Source organism: Pan paniscus, chromosome 8 (genome assembly GCF_029289425.2).
Source record: "Pan paniscus chromosome 8, NHGRI_mPanPan1-v2.0_pri, whole genome shotgun sequence".
NCBI classification, from domain to species: Eukaryota; Metazoa; Chordata; class Mammalia; order Primates; family Hominidae; genus Pan; species Pan paniscus.
The window spans coordinates 106470928-106494459 of NC_073257.2; the positions used below are offsets into that span (position 1 = coordinate 106470928).

General features: G+C 37.5%; 1 protein-coding gene across 5 annotated transcripts in view; it reads left to right on the plus strand.

The window, feature by feature from the left end:
• TBC1D12 (TBC1 domain family member 12) overlaps positions 1 to 23532 on the plus strand; it is a 136283-nt gene that overhangs the window by 42925 nt on the left and 69826 nt on the right. For 3 of the 5 annotated variants that reach the window (XM_034931130.3, XM_024930489.4, XM_055093163.2), the window contains exon 2: positions 118 to 241. In XM_034931130.3, the coding sequence (XP_034787021.1) occupies positions 118 to 241 (124 nt within the window). Of the gene's footprint in view, positions 1 to 117; positions 242 to 9786; positions 9834 to 23532 lie in introns of those variants that run through there. The other 2 variants (XM_055093164.2, XM_063607829.1) reach the window with 2 other exon arrangements.

Consider the following 23532-nt stretch of genomic DNA (forward strand, 5'->3'; position numbering starts at 1 on the left):
TAGTTTTATTTAAAAGTATTTTTGTTTTTGCCTTGGGAACAATCTTATTATAAAATTACTGTTAAATAGCTCTCTGGTTACAAAAAACACAATTCATGTAACTTTTCTGTGTTTCAGAAACCTTTTTCCAAAAAGGACAAAGGAACTCAAATCAGTTGTCCATAGTGCTCCTGGTTGGAAATTATTTGGTAAAGTCCCTCCTAGAGAGAATCTTCAGAAAACATCCAAAATCATTCAGCAGGTAAGTACTGACATAGCCATGTAGTTTACCCTAGCTTTTCAAGCATTCTTCTTCTTCTTCTTCTTCTTTTTTTTTTAAACTAACCATACTCTATTTTTATTCTTATTTTTCTAGATACAGACTTTTGGGATTATAAGTATTTATAGGGACCTGCTAAATTTTCTAGAAAAACAGGTCATATATTTTCTGTTATCTTTTATAATTGTGAAAATTCTTCAAAGGAATAGAACGTAGACTTTTTTTTTAACCAGTTATTCCTTGAATAGATTTTTTAAAAACTTAGCTAATCACTCTCACCACATACTGTTTGACTTCCAGTTGAAGTTGGTAGCATTTGTCAGTGGCACAGATGTTCTGAATATTGGTAGTTGTGAACTGATGAAATATTAAAAAGCAAAAACTGAGTAGATTATGAGGTTGAACTCTTTCCTTTGTCACTTTTCTGGTGTCCTCTCTAAACCAAGGACTTTGTAAATGAGAAGAGTTGGTACACAATCTGTTTCTAGTAATTTAGAAGCTATTTCTTCTGATATCTCTGTTAACATCTGTATTCTTGAGTTCTTAAGACTTTCTGATCTTATTTGACTTCTGAACTTTGGCTCTTCAGTACTAGATAAGTGAGAATGGAAAGCAGTGAGACTGGATCAATCTGCAGTGTTTTAAAGTTCAGAGAAGTTATTGCTCAGAAGAAGACATATACTACATTTCCTATTTTTATCCTTCCCAATTGTAGTTTACCAAATTTAACACAGCTAGCATTTATAAAAACAATCACATGAAGGCAATAATCATCATTCAAATTGGAAAAGATATCTTCCTTTAAAGATTTAATAGTGTTCCTTTTATTGCTCAGAAGAAAAACTGGTTTTCCAAGTAATATGAGAAAATAATTTTAGATCTTTAAAAACATTATTGTAGTTAATTCTTTTTTTCTTCTTTTTGCATTTGAATAAAAGGTTTATTTTTTTCCTCAGGAAAAACAAAGTTAGGGACACACACTATGCTTTTAGAACCCATATTCTTTTGTAGTTGGTCCTAACCCTTCCTGGCACAGCTGTCAAAAGCACTAGCTGTTTAACCAGAACCAAGATGTTCACCCCCATAGAATGTACATGCACGGCACTAGAGGACTGCATGTTTGTCCCTGAGAGAAGCATAAGACAAACAGAAGTTGCTGAGATTGCCGTCTTTCTAAGCAGCCCCTCCCTTTCCCTTTCGAAGGATTTGCCTGAACTATGTAGCTAGTCAGTAGTTAGACCATGTGCCTCTTCCTCTCCCTGTAAACTAACTTAATTTCTTTTTTCAAGAGACTTGGTATTGCTATGTTGCCCAGGCTGTCTTCAAACTCCTGGGCTTAAATCATGATGCTCCTGCCTCAGCTTCCTGAGAAGCTGGGACTACAGGTATGTGCCACCACACCTGGCTTGTAGTTATTTTTCTTTACAAGTGATGAAAATAGTGAATAGTTTATCTATTGGTACTTAAAACTGTGTGCTGTGATCCCCAAGCCATGTGCTCAGACACTCTGGTGTGCTGCACTTAACACACTGGGGTACTGTGGGATATTTAAATTTTTTGAGGCAAACAGTGATATTCCACATCAGTTGGATATGGTGGAGACTGGTAATTTGAAGCAGTACACAGTTCCAACATTAAGTGCTACTACATACTTTTCTGTGGCATCATATCTTTGTGAATCTGTTTTTTCTGAGGTTGCTGTGATAAAAACTAGATACTGTACAAAAGTCAGCGTGGGACTGGAAATGAGGGTTATGTCTAATCTGATTTTACGGTTTGAGAAATTGTATACAATGCACAAAGCCACACATGCCCAAATTGGTAATTAATTGCGGTTATTTAAGAATGAGGCCGAGTATAGTGGCTCACGCCTGTAATCCCAGAACTTTGGAAGGCAGAAGCAGGCAAATCACTTGAGGTCAGGAGTTCAAGAGCAGCTTGGCCAACATGGTGAAACCCTGTCTCTACCAAAAATACAAAAAATTAGCCAGGCATGGTGGTGCATGCTTATAGTCCCAGCTACTTGGGGGATGAGACAGGAGAATCGCTTGAACCTGGAAGGTGGAGGTTGCAGTGAGTCAAGATCATGGCACTGCACTTCAGCCTGGGTGACAGAGCAAGACTCCATCTCAAGAAAAAAAAAAAAAGAATGAAAGAAAACGTATTTCTTTTTTCAATTTATGTGTATTTTTTTAGCAGTTACTGAGTGTTAGGAAATATATCCTTATTAAATTGTTTGGACATAGCTACTTATTAACAGAATCATTAGGTATTTCTTTTGGCTTAAGAGTTACTGTGAAAAAAATCAGAGACACTAAAGGCATTGACCAAGAAAGGTTGGGAACCTCTGCTATTGTGATATCTTAAGTTTTAGCTCCTTTTTTTTTCTTTTGGTAAAGTCTGAAAGTAACGTCTCTCGTCTAGAATGTTTCAGAAGACCAAGTTCGCCCTCTAGAGGCAAAACAGTGGTCTTGCTACTGAAGGTTTATACAGGTATTTTTGATTTTTTATGGTAGTTTAAATATGCATGCACATACATTTTTATATCTTTATATAAACTAATGTTCTATGATATTTTCTTACCATAAGTCTCTGAATAAATTACTGGTTGGATAATTATCTTTGCTGATACGCTGTATACCTTTAATCTGCTATTTTCATTTCGGAAAGCCAAGACCTCACATTCTCTTTCTTTTTTTTTTTTTGAGACGGAGTCTTGCTCTGTCGCCCAGGCTGCAGTGCAGTGGCACGATCTCGGCTCACTGCAATCTCCGCCACCCGAGTTCACGCCGTTCTCCTGCCTCAGCCTCCCAAGTAGCTGGGACTACAGGCGCCCGCCGCCACGCCTGGCTATTTTTTTTGTATTTTTAGTAGAGACAGGGTTTCACCGTGTTAGCCAGGATGGTCTCAATCTCCTGACCTCGTGATCCGCCCGCCTCAGCCTCCCAAAGTGCTAGGATTACAGGCGTGAGCCACCGCGCCCGGCCCCTCACATTCCCTTTTTTATATATGTGGTATAAAAACTTGATGAGTGGGCCGGGAGCGGTGGCTCACGCCTGTAATCCCAGCACTTTGGGAGGCTGTGGAGGGCAGATCACGAGGTCAGGAGATTGAGACCATCCTGACCAACATGGTGAAACCCCGTCTCTACTAAAAATATAAAAATTAGCTGGGCGTGGTAGCACGTGCCTGTAGTCCCAGCTACTTGGGAGGCTGAGGCAGGAGAGTCACTTGAACCCGGGAGGCGGAGGTTGCAGTGAGCCGACGTTGTGCCACTGCACTCCAGCCTGGCAAAAGAGCGAGAATACGTCTCAAAAAACAGCAACAACAGCAATAGAACTTCATGAGTGGTCAGGAAAAGAACAGCTCTTTTTCATTTGAGAAGAAGGGGTAGAGTTGAAATGTAGTTGCTGCCTCTGCCTCTGCGGCCCCTTCTCTGATCCTTTAACTGACGATTATTTCTCTGCGCCACTTATTTTAGTTTTTGAACTTTCCAGCTATGTCACAGCTATTAGTATATGTTTTAGTGCCCTTTTTGTGGTTGTGTTTGTTCTCTGGGAGGCATTATGTATAGTCAAGTCATTTTTCTTCTGACCTTTTTCCATCTTCAAAATATGTATCAGCTGGGTGCAGTGGCTCACACCTTTAATTCTAGCAGTTTGGGAGGCTGAGGCTGGTGTGTCACCTGAGGTCAGGAGTTCGAGACCAGTCTGGCCAACATGGTGAAACCTGGTCTCTACTAAAAATACAAAAATTAGCTAGGTGTGGTGGCAGGTGCCTATAATTCCAGCTGCTCGGAAGGCTGAGGCAGGAGAATCACTTGAGCCTGGGAGGCAGAGGTCGTAGTGAGCCAAGGTCGTGCCCTTGCACTCCAGCCTGGGTGACAAGATTAAAACTCTGTCTCAAAAAAAAAATATTACTTTTACCATGTGATGGAACATGTTTCTACCTCTTGCTTTCTACTATCTCTGCTTCAATATGTGTCCTCTACTCCCTATTTGTCTAATTTTGCTGTCCTCTTCCCTGCAATTCTCATTTTTCAAAGTGGGCATGATTTTCTTTTTATAGTAATGGTAAATTTACAATTTTATGTCTCTGTTTTAACTTAGAAACATTTTTTCATAGCACTGATTTTTGAATTCTCTAGAAGATTATGAATATAAAACTGTATCTGAGCTCCTTTACCATGTATGCTTTCAGATAGATGTTATTACGTTTGGAATCAGAAACCGAAAGTGAATATAGTATCAGTAAAGCCATGAGGAATGTTAGGACACTTCTGTCATGTTTTGGGATAGGGTCTTAAGCTGTTAAGGCTTTAGGAAATGAAGAGGTAGCTGGTAATTTAGGTGTGAAAAACTGCTTGGAGAAATGATGCCTCACTTGCTTTTTGAATGGTAAAGCAGTAAGATTTATTAGGAGATTAGAGTAGTAGTATTTCATTGGCTAATAACTTTTTAAAGCAGGTCTTCAGAAAGAAGTTGTTGATTCTTTTAAAACATTTTTTGAAAAAAAATTTTTTTTTGGGACGTGGGGCTCACTATGTTGCCCAGGCTGGCCTCAAACTCCTGGGCTCAAGCAATCTTCCCGTCTTAGCCTCCTGAGTACAGGGCACTACAGGCGCACACCACTGTGTCCTGCAGAGTTGCCATATTTTTAAATATGTTATTAAACCAAACATTTCTTTAATGGAAAGACATCTGTAAGATTACACACTAAGTAAAGAAGAAAAGATTTAATTTACAAAGTTTTTGCTGGGTGCGGTGGCTCACACCTATAATCCCAGCACTTTGGGAGGCTGAGGCAGGTGGATCACTTGAGGTCAGGAGTTCCAGACTAGCCTGGCCAACCACATTTCTACTAAAAACACAAAAGAATTAATGGCCATAGTGGTACTTACCTGTAATCTCAGCTACTTGGGAGGCTGAGGCAGAAGAATCGCTTGCACCTGGGAGGTAGAGGTTGCAGTGAGCCGAGGTCGTGCCACTGCACTCTAGCCTGAGCTGTTTCAAAAAAAAAAAAACAAAAAAAACCTTTTTTATGTATTATTAGTGACACAAATAACACATGATTATATTCTCTTTATAAAATATAAAACATAGAATGATATATCTCAGTTCACTTTCCTTTCACATTTTTAGGCCTTTTAAAATTCATTTTTTTGTGTGGAAAAAACACGTAATTATTTTTGCATGTATATATTTTGCATATGTGGAATTATGTTTTTTTCTATTTCAAGAATGAAATGTCACCATATTTAATTATATAGATGTGTATATATATACACACACACATCTATATACAATTTAACTTTACATGTTTTGTACCTGTAGCTTTTCAGAGATACTTGGGTTCATAAGTGAAAGAATCTGTTAAATATTTTAAAACTTTTTATTCCTGCAGTAACTTTTATTACAAGTCTAATCAATTTTAGTGCTTTCCATGTTAACAGTAAAGAAACATAAAAAACGTTTTAGGATTATAGCAAAATCAAACTGACTGAAGTTTGGCATTTAACTTGATGATCAATTCCAAAATCACAAGAACATTCCTAATATTACTTTTTGAGGATTATCACATGTGTTCTCTTGCAGATGTGAAATTCCACTTGTGGCCTTTTGAACCAGTTGGTGAGCCATGTTAAAAATTGCATCTGTTAATTATAAATAGTATTTCAGTTATGTCGTAGTTCAGTTGACCTGAGTTTTTTGTTTTTTTTTTCTAAATTAGTAGGTAAAGTTGGAATACAGCTACATGGTTTGTCTTAGGAACTCGAAACTGCAAGTGAGAATGATTTCAAATGAACCATGTTATATGTAATTATGATACAATTGCATACTAGATTGAATATGCACTATTTATGCATATTTATGTCAAACTGATAATCTCTCAGTGAAACTTACCTTTTTTTGCTAGGCACTGCTTTTATATTGGCATCTTTAATGTGAAAACGAAATTGTAGTGCTTAGATGATCAAGTTTTTCATCAATACACATGCCATTTTCTGGTAAAGTTTAAGTTGAGTGGTTGAATCAGTTTCACATAAATTTTGACAGGCAAGGAAAAAAGTTGTAAGATACTGATTTCTTAATCAGAGAGTTTCAAATTGTCTAAAAGTAGAATAGATCACTTTCCTCAGTTAAGGCTTTGCTTTTGAAATTTTTTACTGCAGGAACAACATTATGGAAAGGACTAGCATACATGTGTTTTGTGAGCAGTAGTTAAATGTTAAATACATAACAGAACATGTTGGAGCTTAATTTTCTGGTTTCTGATTTTATTGGTATGTGTAATAGAGTATTTGAAAAGTTTATTGGTTTTAATTATGCTTAAATATAGATATTCTTGCTGTAAAATTTGATTAAGTACTGCAAAAACAAAACAGTTCTTTCACTGATGTTAAATTGTAGGGGGACTGGACTGTGTTCAGAAGTTATTCTTTAAAAATTTTGTTTTTGAGACAGGATCTCACTCTGTTGCCCAGGCTAGAATGCAGTGGCACAATCATGGCTCACTGCAACCTTGACCTCCTGGGTTCAAACAATCCTCCCACCTTAGCCTCCCTGGTAGCTGAGACTACAGGTGCATGCCACCATGCCTGGCTAATTTTTTTATATTTTTAGTAGAGACAGGGTCTCACTGTGTTTCCCAGGCTGGTCTTGAACTCCTGGGCTTAAGTGATCCTCCTGCCTTGGCCTCCCAAAGCGTTGGGATTACAGGCATGTGCCACTATGCCTGGCCCGAAAAGTTTAAAAAATTGTTACACTCTTGCATGTTTTGTTTTCACCTTTATTTACCTCATCTGTTATCACCTTGAAAAGGTAGTGAATAACTACACTTCTAGTTGCGTGTGTGTTCTTTATTGATGGTTGATAAATTATTATGCATTTCTGTGTATAAATGGATTTCATAAAAAATAATTTGTGTGGTCTAAAGATTGGAGAGGTACTAGTAATATTTCTGGGCCTGTGCTTCTGGGAGAAGGGAGAAGTATGATCCTCAAGAGAGAAGCCTAAATTATTAAAGAAAATTAAAAGAATAAAGATAAGTTTTCACAAATTAAACAGGGTAGAATTTGAGGGGACGTTTTTTCATTTTATCAGAAACAGAGACTTGGAAAGGGTTATGTTTGAAAATACTCTGAATATCTATATTTGATTACAGGAATACTGTTTTGCTTATCAACATTATATTAAAAGTTGTATTCATCCTGTCTTTATCTCAGACTTGTATATTATAGCAGGCTTCAGACTAAACAAACAAGATTGTGCTGGTAACTTTGCAAAAATGAAGTTTACTACGGTACTCTTATATGCCAGAAAGTGATGAAATGCTTTGCCCCAAGACTGCAATTGAGCTTGAAATATAGGATGGGTTTTTTGTCTCCTAATTCATAGATCTGGAATAAAATTTATAATCTATAAAGACATCATAATCAGCTAAACCCTGTCTATCCCAAGCATAATGGTTTCCTCAGCTCTTAGATCAAGTTGTGTAAGAGACTCTATCTTGGGCAGACATGGTCTTGAGATAGTAGAGGTGGGGAGTTTTTCTGCTTCTGAAACATTATTCTGGCTCTCTATAAATTGTTCACAGCATATAGAAATAGAAGGATTTACTCACTAATGTGGTTTAACACTAACCCCTTTAAGGGGAGTGTTCCTACTGTCCATTGAACCTCAAAGTCAAGTCAGTTAATGGATATATCAGTGTATATATCAGGCAATTTTGGCTCTCTCCTTGTCTTTGAAGGAGAAGCTTCTATGCTACTGTTCTTTCTTCTTGTCAATCCCCATATTTTATTTATTTAGGCAGCTATTCAAAGATTCTTGCCACCCTCCCTTTGAATCCAGTCCGATCTTTTCACATATTTCCGTCCTGGTACACTTCTTTGGTAAATCGCTTTCGCTACAAAACGCAAGGCATCAAAGTGTGGTAGAATACCATTCTGCTGCCAATTCAATGTGTGACCTGATATTAGCAAACTCTAGGCTTTTTCTATAGCAGAACTTGAAGGACAGAATTCTTGAATTGATCTTAGATTTCTTAAGATTTTCTGGCTTATTTCCATGAATTCTTTATTCAAAAAATACTATGTATAATGCAATAGGTATAATTTAGGTTCTTGGTGCATATATCTATATCTATATCTATATCCTAGCCTTTGAGTTATTTCAGTATAACTGCAGGGGACAAGGGGTAGAAGAGAATTTCATATGTAACTATAATATTGTGTTTTAAGTGCTTTAGTGGAGTTGTGACAGGGTATGAGAGTACAGTTGAAAGAGTGCTTTATTTTTCTCAGAGATGACATGCAAATTGTGTTCCTAAGTGTATTAGTAGGAATTAAGCAGGCAGACAAGATGGGGAAAGCCATTCTAGATAGAGGAAATTGAAAAAGCAAACAGGAATGAATAGGATCTGTTTAGCTAATAGGACAGTATATCAAAGATACAGGGTAGATGGTGAAGGCTCATTAGCCACGAGGCTAGAGAATTGGGTTTTATCTAAAATACTTTTAAATGAGGTACTGAGATATCAAATTTATGTATTAGAAAAATAATTCTGGAGGCATTATAGGAGCTGAATTAGAAAACAGTAACGATCCAGCAATCCCGCTACTGGACATTTATCCATATAAAAGGAAATCAGTATATCAAGGAGACATATGCAACCCCATGTTTATTGCAGAACTATTCACAATAGCCAAGATATGGAATCAGCCTAGGTATCCCAACAACAGATGAATGGATAAAGAAAATATGGTATATATACACAATCATATACTATTCAGCCATAAAAAAGAATGAAATCTTGTCATTTGTGGCAACATGAGTGGAACTGGAGGACATCATGTTAAGTGAAATAAGCCAGAAATGGAAAGTTAAACACCACAAGTTCTCACTTACATGTAGGACCCAAAAAAGAAAGTTGATCTCATAGGAGTAAAAAATAGAACAGAGGATACTAAAGGCTGGAAAGGGTAGGAGGAAGGTGATGGTGGGGAGTGCATGTTAGGGAGAGATTTGTTAAAGGATAAAAAATTATAGCTAGATAGAAGGAATAAGTTCTAGTGTTTCATACCACTGTTGAATGACCATAGTTACCAATAATATACAGTTTTAAATAGCAAGAAGGAGGATATTGAATATTCCCAACACAAAGAAATGATACATGTTTGAGATGATGGCTATGGTAATTACCCTGGTCTGATCACAATACATTATATGTATCAAAACATCACTATGTATCCCATAAGTATGTAAAATTATTATATGTAAATTGAACAAAAAATCTTAAAAAGGTTATAAAAAACAGTGGGTTTGAGGACAAGTTTATTAAGATTTTTTAAATAATAATCTATTCTGATTTGCAAACACATTGGATGATTAGAACTACCTAGAGAATGTGTTAAGAATACATTGGCTCCATACATTGAGTTCTTAATGTCAATTTTGTGTGTTTTTAATTCTTGTGTTCCTAGCTGGTTCTTTTTCAAATCTGCTGTATCACTTTTTACAGTTTACTGTTCCCTGCTGAAATTTCAAGCTTGGCCTTTATCTCCTTGAATATAGTAAGTACAGCTGTTTCATATGTCTGGAAATTCCAGCATCTGGAACTCCTATAGGTCTGCTTATATCAAATATTATTTCTGCTAGTTTTTGCTAACAGGTGATATCTTATCTCTTTGTGTGCCCAGTTACCTTTGCTTGAGTACTGGGTGTGAAAACATATAATATTTGAGACATCATGTATGGAAGACAGTTTGAAGGCTAACATGATGTCATCCTTCAGAGATTTGATGAATGTTTCTTGGGCATTATATGTGTAGCTTTTGGTCCATTCATGTGAGGCAAAACTCAAGTGCCAACTCTTTTGATCATTTTTTTAAATTATTAAGTTGTATAAGTTAGTTTGTGGTTGTTAAACCAACTTTGCATTCCAGGAATAAACTATGATCAGTCACAGTTATTATTCACCTTGCATATTTCTGGATTAGATCTGCATGTATATATTTAAATATATGCATTTAAATGCATATATATTTAAATATATGCATTTAAATGCATATATATTTAAATATATGTATTTAAATGTAAAAACTATGGCAGTTGTAGGTTCATAGCAGATTTGAAGAGAAAGTACAGAGAGTTCCATATAACTCCTGTCCCCACATACACACAACCTCCTTCACTGTCAGCATCCTGCACCACAGTGGATCATTTTTTACAACCAATGAACTTACATTGACACACAGTCACTCAAAGTCCATAGTTTACAGTATCATTCATTCCCAGTGTTGTACATTTTATGGCTTTGGACAAATGTATAATGACGTGTATCTACCATTGTAGTATTACACAGCATAGTTTCACTACACTAAAAATTGTGCTGTGTGTATTCATTCTTCCCTCCTCCAATCCCCTGGAAACCACAGATCTTTTTCTTGTCTCCATAGTTTTGCCTTTTCCAGACTATTATGTAATTGGAACCAGACAGTACTTAGCTGTTTCAGGTTGGTTTCTTTCACTTAGTAGTATACATTTATATTTCCTCCATGCCTTTCCATGGCTTGATAGCTCATTTCTTTTTAGTGCTGAATAATATTCTATTGTCTGGGAACACCACAGTTTATTTACCCATTCACCTACTGAAGGACGTCTTAGTTGCTTCCAAGTTTTGGCTATTGTTAATAAGGCTTCTCTAGACTTCTGCATGCAATTTTTTGTGTGGTTTTATGTTTTCAGTTCATTTTGGTAAATACCAAAGGAAGTGATTACTGGATCATAAGAATATGTTTAGTTTTGCAGGAAGGTAGCAAGATATCTTCCAAAGTGGTTGTACCATTGTGCATTTCCAGCAGCATTGAATGAGAGTTCCTCTTGTGCCACATTTTCTCCAGTATTTGGTGCTGTCAGTGTTTTGAATTTTGGCCATTCTCATAGCTGTGTGGTGGTGTCTCATTGTCTTAATTTGCAGTTCCCTAATGACATATGATGTTGAACATCTCTTCACATGCTTACTTGCCATCTGTATATCTTCTCTGATGATATACAGGTCTTTTGCTCATGTTAAAATCAGATTGTTCAATTTCTTATTGTTGAGTTTTAAGACTTCTTTGTATATTTTGGATAACAGTCCTTTGTCAGGCATGCCTTTGGCAAATACCTTCTTTCTATGGCTTGTCTTTTCACAGAGCAGAAGTTTTAAATTTCAGTGAACTCCAGCTGATCAATTATAGTAGTCTCCCCTTATCACAGTTTCACTTTCCACAGTTTTGGTTATCCATGGTCAGCTGCAGTCTGAAAATATTAAAATAAAAATAAAAAATAAAAATATTTTGTGTGCATGTATGTCTGTGTGTGTGCATATGTGAGTGTGTGAGAGAACACATTCATATAACTTTTATTATAGAATTTTGTTATAATTGCTCTATTTTATTATTGTTAATGTCTTACTGTGTCTAATTTATAAATTTATAAAGTTTATAAAACATTATCATATGTGTAGGAAAAAAGCACATAGAGGGTTCAGTATCAGGCATCCACTGGGGATCTTAGAACATATTTCCCAAGGATAAGGGGGGACTACTGTATTTTACTTTTTATTTTTTTGTAGATCATGCCTTTAGTGTTGATCTAAAAAGTCATCACCATACTCAAGGCCATCTAAATTTTCTGTGTTATCTTCTAGGAGTTATATAGTTTTGTACTTTACATTTAGGTCTGTAAACCATTTTGAGTTAATTTTTGTGATGGATGTAAGGTCTGTATGTAGATTGATTTTTTTTTCATGTCGATGTCCAGTTGTTCCAGTACCATTTGTTGAAAAGCCTATCTTTGCTCCATTGTATTGCCTTTGCTCCTTTGTCAAAGATCAGTTGACTATATTTATGTGGGCTTATTTCTGGGATCTCTGTTCTGTTCCATTGATCTATTTGTCTGTTCTTTCACCAATGCCACACTGTCTTGATTATTGTAGCCTTCTGGTAAGTCTTGAATTCGAGTAGTGTCAACCCTCTGACTTTGTCTTTCTTCAATATTGAATTGGCTATTCTGGGTCTTTTGTCTCTCCATGTAACTTTAGACTCAGTTTATCATTCCCAAAATAATTTGCTGAGATTTTGATTGGGATTGTGTTGAATCTATAGATCAAGTTGGGAAAAGCTAACATCTAAATGACATTGAGTCTTCTTTTCTTTTGAGACAGAGTTTTGCTCTTGTTGCCCAGGCTGGAGTGCAGTGGCGCCACCACAACCTCCACCTCCCAGGTTCAAGCGATTCTCCTGCCTCAGCCTCCTGAGTAGCTGGGATTATAGGCATGTGCCACCATGCCGGGCTAATTTTCTATTTTTAGTAGAGACAGGGTTTCTCCATGTTTGTCAGGCTGGTCTTGAACTCCTGACCTCAGGTGATCCACCCGCCTCGGCCTCCCAAAGTGCTGAGATTACAGGCATGAGCCACTGCGCCCGGCGAGTCTTCTTAATCATAAACATGGAATATCTCTTCGTTTGTTTTGTTCTTCTTTGTTATCTTTCATTAGAGTTTTGTACTTTTCCTCATACGGATCTTGCATATGTTTTGTTAGACTTATACCTAAGTATTTCATTTTTATGGTAATGTGTTTTAAATTTTAAATTTTACTTGTTCATTGCTGTTATATTGTAAGAAAGTGATTGACTTTTGTACATTAGCCTTCTGTCTTGTAAACTTGCTGTTATTGCTTATTAGTTCCAGAAGTTTTTCTGTTGATTTTTTTGGACTTTCTCCATAGACAATCATGTCATCTGTAAACAAAGACAATTTTATTTCTTCTTTCCCAATTAGTGTAACTTTTATTTCCTTTTTCTATTGCATTAACTAGGACTTCCAGAACAATGTTGAGAAGCAGTGGTGAGCGGGGATATCCTCGCCTTGTTCCTGACCTTAGAGAGACAGCTTCTAGTTTCTCACCATTAAGTATGATGTTAGCTATGGGTTTTTTGTAGATGTTCTTTATCAAGTTGAGGAAGTTCCCCTCTATTCCTAGTTTACTGAGAGGTTTTCTCATGAATGGTGTTGGATGTTGTCAAATGCTTTTCCAACATCTATTGATGTTTTATCATATGATTTTTGTTCTTTAGCCTCTTGATGCAATTGATTAAATTAATTGATTTTTTTTTTAAACATTGAGCCAGTTGTGCATACCTAGGATAAATCCCACTTGGTCATAGTATAGAATTCTTTTTATACATTGTTGGATTAGATTTGCTAATATTTTCTTGAGGAATTTTTGCATTTATGTTCATAAGAGATATTGGTCTGTACGTTTCTTTTTTAGTAATGCCTTTGTCTAGTTTTGGTATTAGAGTAATGCTGGCTTCAGATAATGAGTGAGGAAGTATTTCCTCTGCATCTGTCTTGTGGAAGAGATTATAGATAATTGATACAATTTCTTCCTTAAATGTTTGGTAGAATTCATCAGTGAACCCATCTGGGTCTGTGCTTTCTGTATTGGAAAATTATTAATTATTGATTCAGTTTCTCCTTATGTTAGTTTGGGTATATTTCAAGGAATTGGTTCATTTCATTCAGGTTATCAAATTATGGGCATAGAATTGTTCGTAATTAGCCAGGTGTGGTGGCTCAGGCCTGTAATCCCAGCACTTTGGGAGGCCAAGGCAGGTGGATCACTTGAGGTTGGGAGTTCGAGACCAGCCTGGCCGATGTGGTGAAATCCTGTCTGTACTAAAAATATTAGATGTACTAAAAATATTAATTTTCAAAAAAATTAGCTGGACATGGTGGCATGCGCCTGTAGTCCCAACTCCTTGGGAGACTGAGGCAGGAGACTCACTTGAACTCGGGAAGCAGAGGTTCCAGTGAGCCAGGATGGCACCTGGACAACAGAGCTTAAGACTCCATCTCAAAAAAGAAAAAAAAAAAAGAATTGTTCATAATGCTTATTCATTATCCTTTTTAATGTCCTTGGGCTCTGTAGTGATGTCTCTACTTTCATTTCTGATATTAGTAATTTGTGTCTTTTTTGTTTTCTCTTAGTTATCATGGCAAGAGGATTATAAATTTTATTGATCTTTTTAAAGAACTGTTAGCTTTTGGTTTTGTTGATTTTTCTCTACTGACTTCCTGTTTTCAATTTTATTGATTCCTGCTCTTTATTTTTTTCTGCTTACTTTGTAATTAATTTGCTTGAATTTTTCTTGTTTCTTAAGGTGGAAGCTTAGATGATTGATTTTAGATCTTTCTTCTTTTCTCATGTATTCATTCAAAGCAATACTTTTGCCTCTAATACTGTATTTGCTGCATCTCACAAATTTTCATAAGTTGTATTTTCATTTTCATATAGTTAAAAATATTTTAAAATTACCCTTAAGATTTCTTCTTTGACACATGTGTTATTTAGAAGTGTGTTGTTTAATCTCCAAGTATTTGGGGGATTTTTCAGCTATCTATCTCTGTCAATTTCTAGTTTAATTTAATTGAGATCTGAGAGCAGACATTTTATGATTTTTGTTATTTTAAACTTGTTAAGGTGTATTTTATGACCTAGAATGTAGTCTGTATTGGTGAATGTTCCATGTTAGCTTGAGAAGAATGTTTCCTCTGCTGTTGTTGGATGCGGTAGTCTACAGATGTCAATTACATCCAGTTGACTGATGGTACTGTTGTTAAGCTATGTCCTTACTGATTTTCTGACTGCTGGATCTGTCCATTTCTGATAGAGGCATTAAAGTTTTCCAGTGTAATAGATTTGTCTATTACTCCTTGTAGTTCTGTCCGTTTTTGCCTCATGTATCTTGACCACTCTGTTTTTAGTTGCATATATGATAAGGATTTTTGTGTCTTCTTGGATTACTAACCCCTTTATTATGTAATGCCCCTCTTTATTCCTGATAACTTTCCTTGCTCCGAAGTCTGCTCTGTCTGAGATTACTATAGCTACTCTTGTTATCTTTGATTAGCATTGGCATGGTATATCTTTCTCCATCCCTTTTTAAAAAATCTATATGTGCCTTTATACTTAAAGTGGGGTTTTAAAAATTTTAACCTAATTTAATTTAATTTTACTTTAAGTTCCAGGATACATGTGCTGACCTTGCAGGTTTGTTACGTAGGTATGCATGTGCCATGGTTGTTTGCTGCACCTATCAACCTGTCATTTATGTTTTAAGCCCCACATGCATTAGGTATTTGTCCTAATGCTCTCCCTCCCCTTGTCTCCCCACCCCCTGACAGGCCCCTGTGTGTGTTGTTCTTCTCCCTGTATCCATGAGTTCTCATTGTTCAACTTAAAGTGGGTTTTTTTGTAGGCAACACATGGCTGGGTCTTCTTTTGTGATACACTTTGGCAGTCTCTGTTTCTTCATTTGTTTGTTTTGTTTTATTTTTGAGACAGAATCTTGCTCTGTTGCCTAGGCTGGAATGCAGTGGTGCAATCATAGCTCACTGCAGCCTCAAACTCTTGGCCTCAAATGGTCCTCCTGCTATGGCCTCCAAAAGTGCTGGGATTACAGGCATGAGCCACCATGCTGGGCCTCTCTGTGTTTTAATTGGTGCATTTAGACCATTGATATTTAAAGTGATTATTGATATAGTTGGATTATTATCTCTCATTTCTGTTACTGTTTGTTAGTTGTTGCCCTTATAATTTGTTTCCGGTTTTGTCTTCCACCTCTTTTCAGTCTTTAGTTTTAATTGAACATTTTATATGATTCCATTTTCTCCCATTTCTTAGCATATCAGTTATACTTCTTTTTTTAAAACTTTTTTTAGTGGTTGTCCTGGAGTTTGCAGTATGTATTTATAGCTAAGCCAACTCCACTTTCAGGCAACACTATACCTGAAAGTGGAGTTTCATGTGTAATGCAAATACCTTATAATAACAAAACATTCCTAATTCCTTCTGCCCATCCCTTTTATTACTGCCATTCGTTTTACTCACATATGAGCATATGCACACATGAGCATACATAATTGAACACATTATTGATGTTATTATTTTGAGTAAACTGTTGCTATGGTTTGTTTATCCCCTCTAAAATTTATGGTGAAAGGCAATCCCCACTGTGGCAATATTGAGAGAGGGGGCCTTTAAGAGGTGATTAATTCTTTAAGAGGATTAATCTATGTTATAGGATTAATCCATTAATGGATTAATGGATTATTGGATTATCATAGGAATGGGCCTAGTGACTTTATAAGAAGAGGAAAGCAAGATCTGAGCTAGCATGCTTAGCCCCTCACCGCATGATGCTCTGCACCACCTCAGGATTCTATAGAGCGTCCCCATCAGCAAGAGGGCTCTCATTAGATGTAGCCCCTTGACCTTGTTCTTCTCATCCTCTGTAACTGTAAGAAATAAATTCTTTTGAATTTTAGGTGTTCTGTTATAAGCAACAGAAAATAGACTAAGAAAACTTTTTTTCTGTTAGATCAATTAAGAATAAGAAAAATTCTTGACCAGCCTGACCAACATGGTGAAACTGTGTCTGGAATTGGTGGGTTCTTGGTCTCGCTGAGTTCAAGAATGAAGCCACGGACCCACGTGGTGAGTGTTACAGTTCTTAAAGATGGTGTGTCCGGAATTTGCTCCTTCTGATGTTTGGATGTGTCCGAGTTTCTTCCTTTTGGTGGGTTCGCGGTCTCGCTGGCTTCAGGAGTGAAGCTGTAGACCTTCATGGTGAGTGTTATAGCTCTTAAAGGTGGTGCGTCTGGAGTTGTTCGTTCCTTCCATCTGGAGTTGTTCGTCCCTCCCCATGGGTTCATGGTCTTGCTGCCTTCAGGAGTGAAGCTGCAGACCTTTGCGGTGAGTGTTACAGCTCATAAAGGCAGCGCAGACCCAAAGAATCAGCAGCAGCAAGATTTATTGCGAAGAGTGAAAGAACAAAGCTTCCACAGCGTGGAAGGGGACCCAAGCGGGTTGGCGCTGTTGGCTCAGGTGGCCTGCTTTTATTCCTTTATCTGGCCCCACCCACAGCCTACTGATTGGTCCATTTTACAGAGAGCTGATTGGTCCATTTTGACAGGGTGCTGATTGGTGCATTTACAAACCTTGAGCTAGACACAGAGTGCTGATTGGTGCATTTACAATCCTTTAGCTAGACACAAAAGTTCGCCAAGTCCCCACTAGATTAACTAGACACAGAGCAGTGATTGGTGCATTTACAAACCTTGAACTAGACACAAGGTGCTGATTGGTGCATTTACAAACCCTGAGCTAGACACAGGGTGCTGATTGGTGCATTTACAAACCTTTAGCTAGACATAAAAGTTCTCCAAGTCCCCACCCGACTCAAGAGCCCAGCTGGCTTCGCCTAGTGGATCCTGTGCTGGGGCTGCGGGTGGAGCTGCCTGCCAGTACCACGCTGTGCGCCCGCATTCCTCAGCCCTTGGATGGTAGATGGGACCTTGCGCCATGGAGCAGGCGGCGGTGCCCATCGGGGAGGCTCGGGCTGCACAGGAGCCCACCAGGGGGGTTGGGGGGAGCTCGGGCATGGCAGACTGCAGGTCCTGAGCCCTGCCCCGTGGGGAGGCAGCTGAGGCCCAGCGAGAATTCGAGTGCAGCACGGGCAGGCTGGCAGTGCTGGGAGACTCGGCACACCCTCTGCAGCTGCTGGCCTGGGTGCTAAGCCCCTCACTGCCCGGGGCCAGTGGCACCGGCCGGCAGCTCCAAGTGCGGGGCTTGCCGAGCCCGCACCCACCCGGAACTTGCGCTGGCCCATGAGTGCCGCGCGCAGCCATGGTTCCCACCTGCACGTCTCACTCCACACCTCCTGGCAAGTAGAGGGAGCCAGCTCTGGCCTCAGCCTGCCCAGAGAGGGGCTCCCACAGTGCAGCAGTGGGCTGAAGGGCTTCTCAAGCGCGGCCAGAGCGGACACGGAGGCTGAGGAGGCACCGAGAGCGAGCGAGGGCTGCCAGCACGTTGTCATCTCTCAAGTCCCTGTCTCTACTAAAAATACAAAAATTAGCTGGGCATGGTGGCACATGCCTGTAATCCCAGCTACTTGGGATGCTGAGGCAGGAGAATCGCTTGAACCTGGGAGGCGGAAGTTGAGGTGAGCTGAGATCATGAGATCACGCCACTGCACTCCAGCGTGGGTGACAGAACAAGATTCCATCTCAAAAAAAAAGAAAAAAGAAAAATATCTTCTTTCAGAAGAAATTCTTTTAACATTTTTTGCAAGGCAAGTCTCCTGGCAAACAAATGCCTTAATAATTGTCCCAGAAAGTTTTTTTCCTTCACTTTTGAAGGATAACTTTGTAGGGTACAGAATTCTAGGTTTGCAATTTTTTTTCTCTTGGCACTTTAAATATTTCACTCCACTCTTTACTTGCATTTCTGAGGATAAGTTCATATCTTTGCTCCTATAGGTAGCGTGTTTTTACCTCTGCTGCCTTTGAAGATTTTTTGATTTTATTTTCTGAAATTTGAATATGATATGGCTAGAAGTAGTTTTTTTTTTTTTAATGTTTATCCTATTTGATGTTCTCTGAGCTTCCTGGATCTTTGATTTGGTGTTGACATTAATTTGGGGGAAATTCTCAGTCCATATTGCTTTAGATATTTCTTCTTCCTTCTCTCTGTCTCTCTTTTCCTCCCCTCTCTCTTGTCCGTTATAGTTTTCCCAGTGTTCTTGGATATTCTGTACTTTTTTTCCCAGTCTTTTTTCTCTTTGCTTTTCAGTTTTGAAAGTTCTGTTGTCGTATCCTCAAGTTCAGAGATTCTGTCTCAGCCATGTCCAATTTACTAATCAGCCCATCAAAGGAATTCTTTATTTCTGTTCCAGTTTTTTTAATCTTTAGTATTTCTTTTTGATTATTTCTTAAATTTTTCATCTCTTACATTATTCTTGCATGTTGTCTACTTTTTCCATTGAAGCCTTTAGTGCATAGTTCTCTTTAAAACGAATTCTGGTTTGATAATTCCAACATTCCTATCATATCTGACTCTGGTTCTAATGCTTGTTTAATCTCTTTAGACTGTGGTTTTTACCATTTAGTATGCCATATAAGTTTTGCTGAAAGGTAGATATAAATGCGGTGGGTAAAAGGAACTGGTAAATGGGACTTTAGTAAGGTAGTGGTAAGGTGTGGGAAAAGGGGAAGCATTCTATAGTCCTATGATTGGGTCTTAATCTTTTGGTGAACCTGTACCTCTGAATGGTACGCTTCATAGTGCTTCTCAGTTTTGTTTTTTTTCCCCCTTTGACAGGACAGAATGGCCAGAGGGAGCTGGAGTTGTGTATTTCCCTTCCCCTAGTTAGGTTAGAGCAGGTTAGGCTCTGGTAAAAAAGTTTCTCCCGAGGGCAGACCTTGTTAAGAACAGAATGTAAAGGACTATTTCAAAATAATTACTTTTCCTCTCCTGCTGAAAGCACAAGGGGATTTCTTCCCCACAGTACTCAGTCTGAGGACCTGGTAGAGTTCCTGGAAATAAAACTCACGAAAGTGTACGCAACTGGGTCCTCCTGGAGTTTTGTTTAATTTTTTTTTTTTTTTCCTTTTTTAAATAGCTGCCTACCCCCTGGAGTTCTAACACTCCGACTTGTCCACACTCAGCCTCTATCAGTTTGTCAATTACAGTTTATGTTTTCCTACTGCAGCACTGCCAGAGGTTTCAGCTTCTGAGTTTCTGCTCTGCTAAGTTGTGATTCTTCTTTATGTGTTTGTTTCTGCAGTTTTGGGGCAGTGGTTTGCTCTGTGGCTTCATGTCTTTGGTGAATCTAAGAATAATTATTAATTTTTCAGTTTGCTTAGGTTTTTACTTGTTAGGATGCAGTGGCAACTTCTTGAACTCCTGGCCTCAAAAGATCCTCCCACCTTGACCCCCACAAAATGTTGGGATTATAGGCGTGAGCCACCACACCTGTCCTGGAATGGCAATTTCTAAGCTGTGTACATGCTGGAGTGGAAATCCGGAAGTCAGTTTGCTAATACTATGTTAGGGATTTTTGCTTCTATATTCATGAGGGATGTCAGTCTATAATTTTCTTTTAATGCTTTTGTCAGATTCTGGTATTGGGATAATACAATCATCATTTAGTAAGTTGAGGATTGTTTCTGTTTTCTGAAATTATTTGTGTAGAATTGGTGTTATTTCTTCCTTGAATGTTTGACAGAATTTACCAGTGAAATAATTTAAGCCAAGGTTTCTCAACCTCAGCACTTTTGACATTTTAGGTCATGTAAATATTACATAGTACATATTTACATGACCTAAATGTAAATATTGTGAGGGGCTTTCCTGTGAAATACAGGATATTTAGTAGTACCCCTGGCCTCTAGGAATTCCAGTAGTAATCCCCTTTCACTTCTCATTGTGACAACCAAAATGTCTTAGACATTGTCAGATGTCCTTAAGGGGGCAAAGTCAACCCCAGTTGAGAATTACTGATCTAAGTGAAGTGTGGAAGTTTTTTGTTGTTGAGCATATTTTTAGTTATAAATTTAATGTTTTTCTTGACATCAGCCTGGGCTTTTCAAGTTTTCTGTTTCTTCTTGAGTCAGTTTTGGTAACATGTCTTTCAACAGATTTTTATATGTCATCTATATTGTTGGATTTATTGCAATTAAATTATTCATATTTTCTTATCTTTTTAATGTCTGCTAGGTATGTGATAGAAATGTGGATAGTGATGATCTCTCTTGCATTCCTGATTTTGGCAATTTTTATCTTCTCTTTTTCATTCATCAGTTTTACTAGGAGTTTATCAATTTTATTATGTTTTAAAAGAAACACCTTTTGTTTCACTGATTTTCAACTTCTTGTTTTTTGTGTGTTCTGTTCATTGATTTCTGTTCTTTATTATTTACTATCCACTTGCTTTGGATTTATTTTGCTTTTTTTCTAGTTTTCTAAGGTGGATCATTCATTTTAGACCTTTTATCTTTTTAATGTATTTTAAGCTACAAATTTTCCTCTAACTGTGCTTTAGCTGCATTCCATATATTTCAGTGTTTTCATTTTCAATCAATGAAAGATACTTTTCCTTTTCTTTTGTTACTGCCTTTACTTATGATTATGTAGAGGTATGTTATTTTACTTTTAAAATATCTTGGGATTTTATGGATATGTTTTCATAAATGATTAATATGGATGGTCAGTGTCTCAGTCCATTTTCCGTTGCTTATAACAGAATATTGGAAACTGAGTGATTTATAAAGAAAGGGAATTTATTTCTTACAGTTACAGAGGATGAAAAGTCCAAGGTCGAGGGGCTTCATCTGGTGAGAGTCCTCTTACTGGTTGGAACTCTGCAGAGTCCCAGGGCAATGCAGGGCGTCATGTGGCAAGGGAGCTGAACATATGAGCTCAGGTCTCTTTTCCTTTTCTTATAAAGCTACCAGTCCCACTCTCATGATAATAAGTTAATCCATGAACAGATTAATCCATTCATGAGGGCAGAGCCCTCCTGACCAAATTACCTCTTAAAGGCTCCCCCACCCCTGCCCAGTACTATCACACTGGGGATTAAATTTCAACACCAGTTTTGGAAGGGACAAATAGACATATTCAAACCATAACAGTCAGACAATATATGTTATGCAATTTTAGTTTTTTTCAATTTATTGAGACTTGTTTATGCCCCAAATATAGGGGCATTACTGAACGTTCCTTGTGTACTTTAGAGCAGTGTGTATTTTGCAGATGTTGAATGAAATATTCTATAAATATCAGTTTAGGTCATGTTAGATGGTAGTGTTAAATTTTTTGTATTTTTTAAATTTTCTGCTTTTTCTACCACTAACTGAGAGAAGAGTGATAAAATCTCCACCATAATGTACTTGGTTATTTCTTCTTTCATTTCTGTCAATTATTGTTTCCTGTTTTTTGAAGCTTTGTTTTGAAGTTGTCTTGGTGAATTGGTCCCTGTGTCATCAATGATATGTCCTTTTTGCTTTGGTAAGATTTCCTTTTATGAAGTTTTTATCTGACTTTATTAGCCACTAGAGCTTGTTTCCAGTTAATATTTTGCAGACATTTCTGTTTTCATCCTTTTATTCTTGTATCTGTCTTTATATTTAAAGTGGGTTTCTTATAAATAGCATATAGTTGGGTCTTGCTTTTGTATACAATCTGATACCCTCTATTTTTTAAATGGCATGTCATTTACTGTCATTATTGATCTGATCAGATTTAAATTTACCATCTTGCTATTTCTTTTCAAATTATTTCTTCTGGTCTTTCACTTTTTTTTTCTCCTGCCCTCTTTTGGGTTGAATGAGTATTTTTGTCACTGCACTTTATCACCACTATTAGCTTATTAGCTTTACCTTTGTTTTACTTTTTTGGTGGTTGCTGTTGACCAACAGTTTTCAAACATCTTAGTCTCATGATACCTTTGGATTCTTTTTTCTTTTTTTGAGACAAAGTCTGGCTCTATTGCCCAGGCTGGAGTGCAGTGGTGCAGTCTTGGCTCACTGCAACCTCTGCCTCCTGGGCTCAAGCCATCCTCCCACCTCAGCTTCCAGAGTAGCTAGGACTACAGGCACATACCACCATGTGTGGCTAATTTTAAAATTTTTTTTATAGAGACAGGGTCCCTTTGGATTCTTAATTAATAAAGACCTCAAAGGGTTTTTGTTTATGGGATTATCAGTTATTACTATGCCCCCAGTTAAAACTGAAGTGTTCAAGTATTAATCATTTAAATATCACAAGAATAAAGCTATTATATGTTAACAAAAACAACATATTTGTGAAAAATGACTATTAAAAAACAAGTAGTGGGGAGAGTGGCATTGTTTTACATTTTTGCAGATCTCTTTAATGTATGGTGTAAATGAAGGCTGGATTCTCATATCTACTCTTGCACTTAGTTTTTTGCTTTATATTGTTTTAGTAAATTTAAGTACATGAAGAAAATCTCACAGTTATGTATGTAGTAAAGAGAAGAACGTTTTAATAGTCTTTTCAGATAATTGTGGGCATTCTTCTTTGATGCCACTCCAAAATTTATCAAGTGGTTGTTTCTTAAAGGTAAGTTATAGTGTGGAATCTGAAACCATATAATTCTGTTATAGAAAAATCCATTGGTCTTTCTTGCACTTTGCATGGATATGTGTATTTATACATGGTTTTATAATATCATGCATTGGTCATTTGGAAAGTACTGGTGCACCAGATACGTAGATCTTCCAAATGTTACAGCATTGCATTATAAAATATCAAAAAACGACAGTATTATCACCACTGATCTCACAAAAATCTAACTCTGGGAAGCTGTTAAATATATGGTGGCATAGGCCCGGGCGCAGTGGCCCACACCTGTA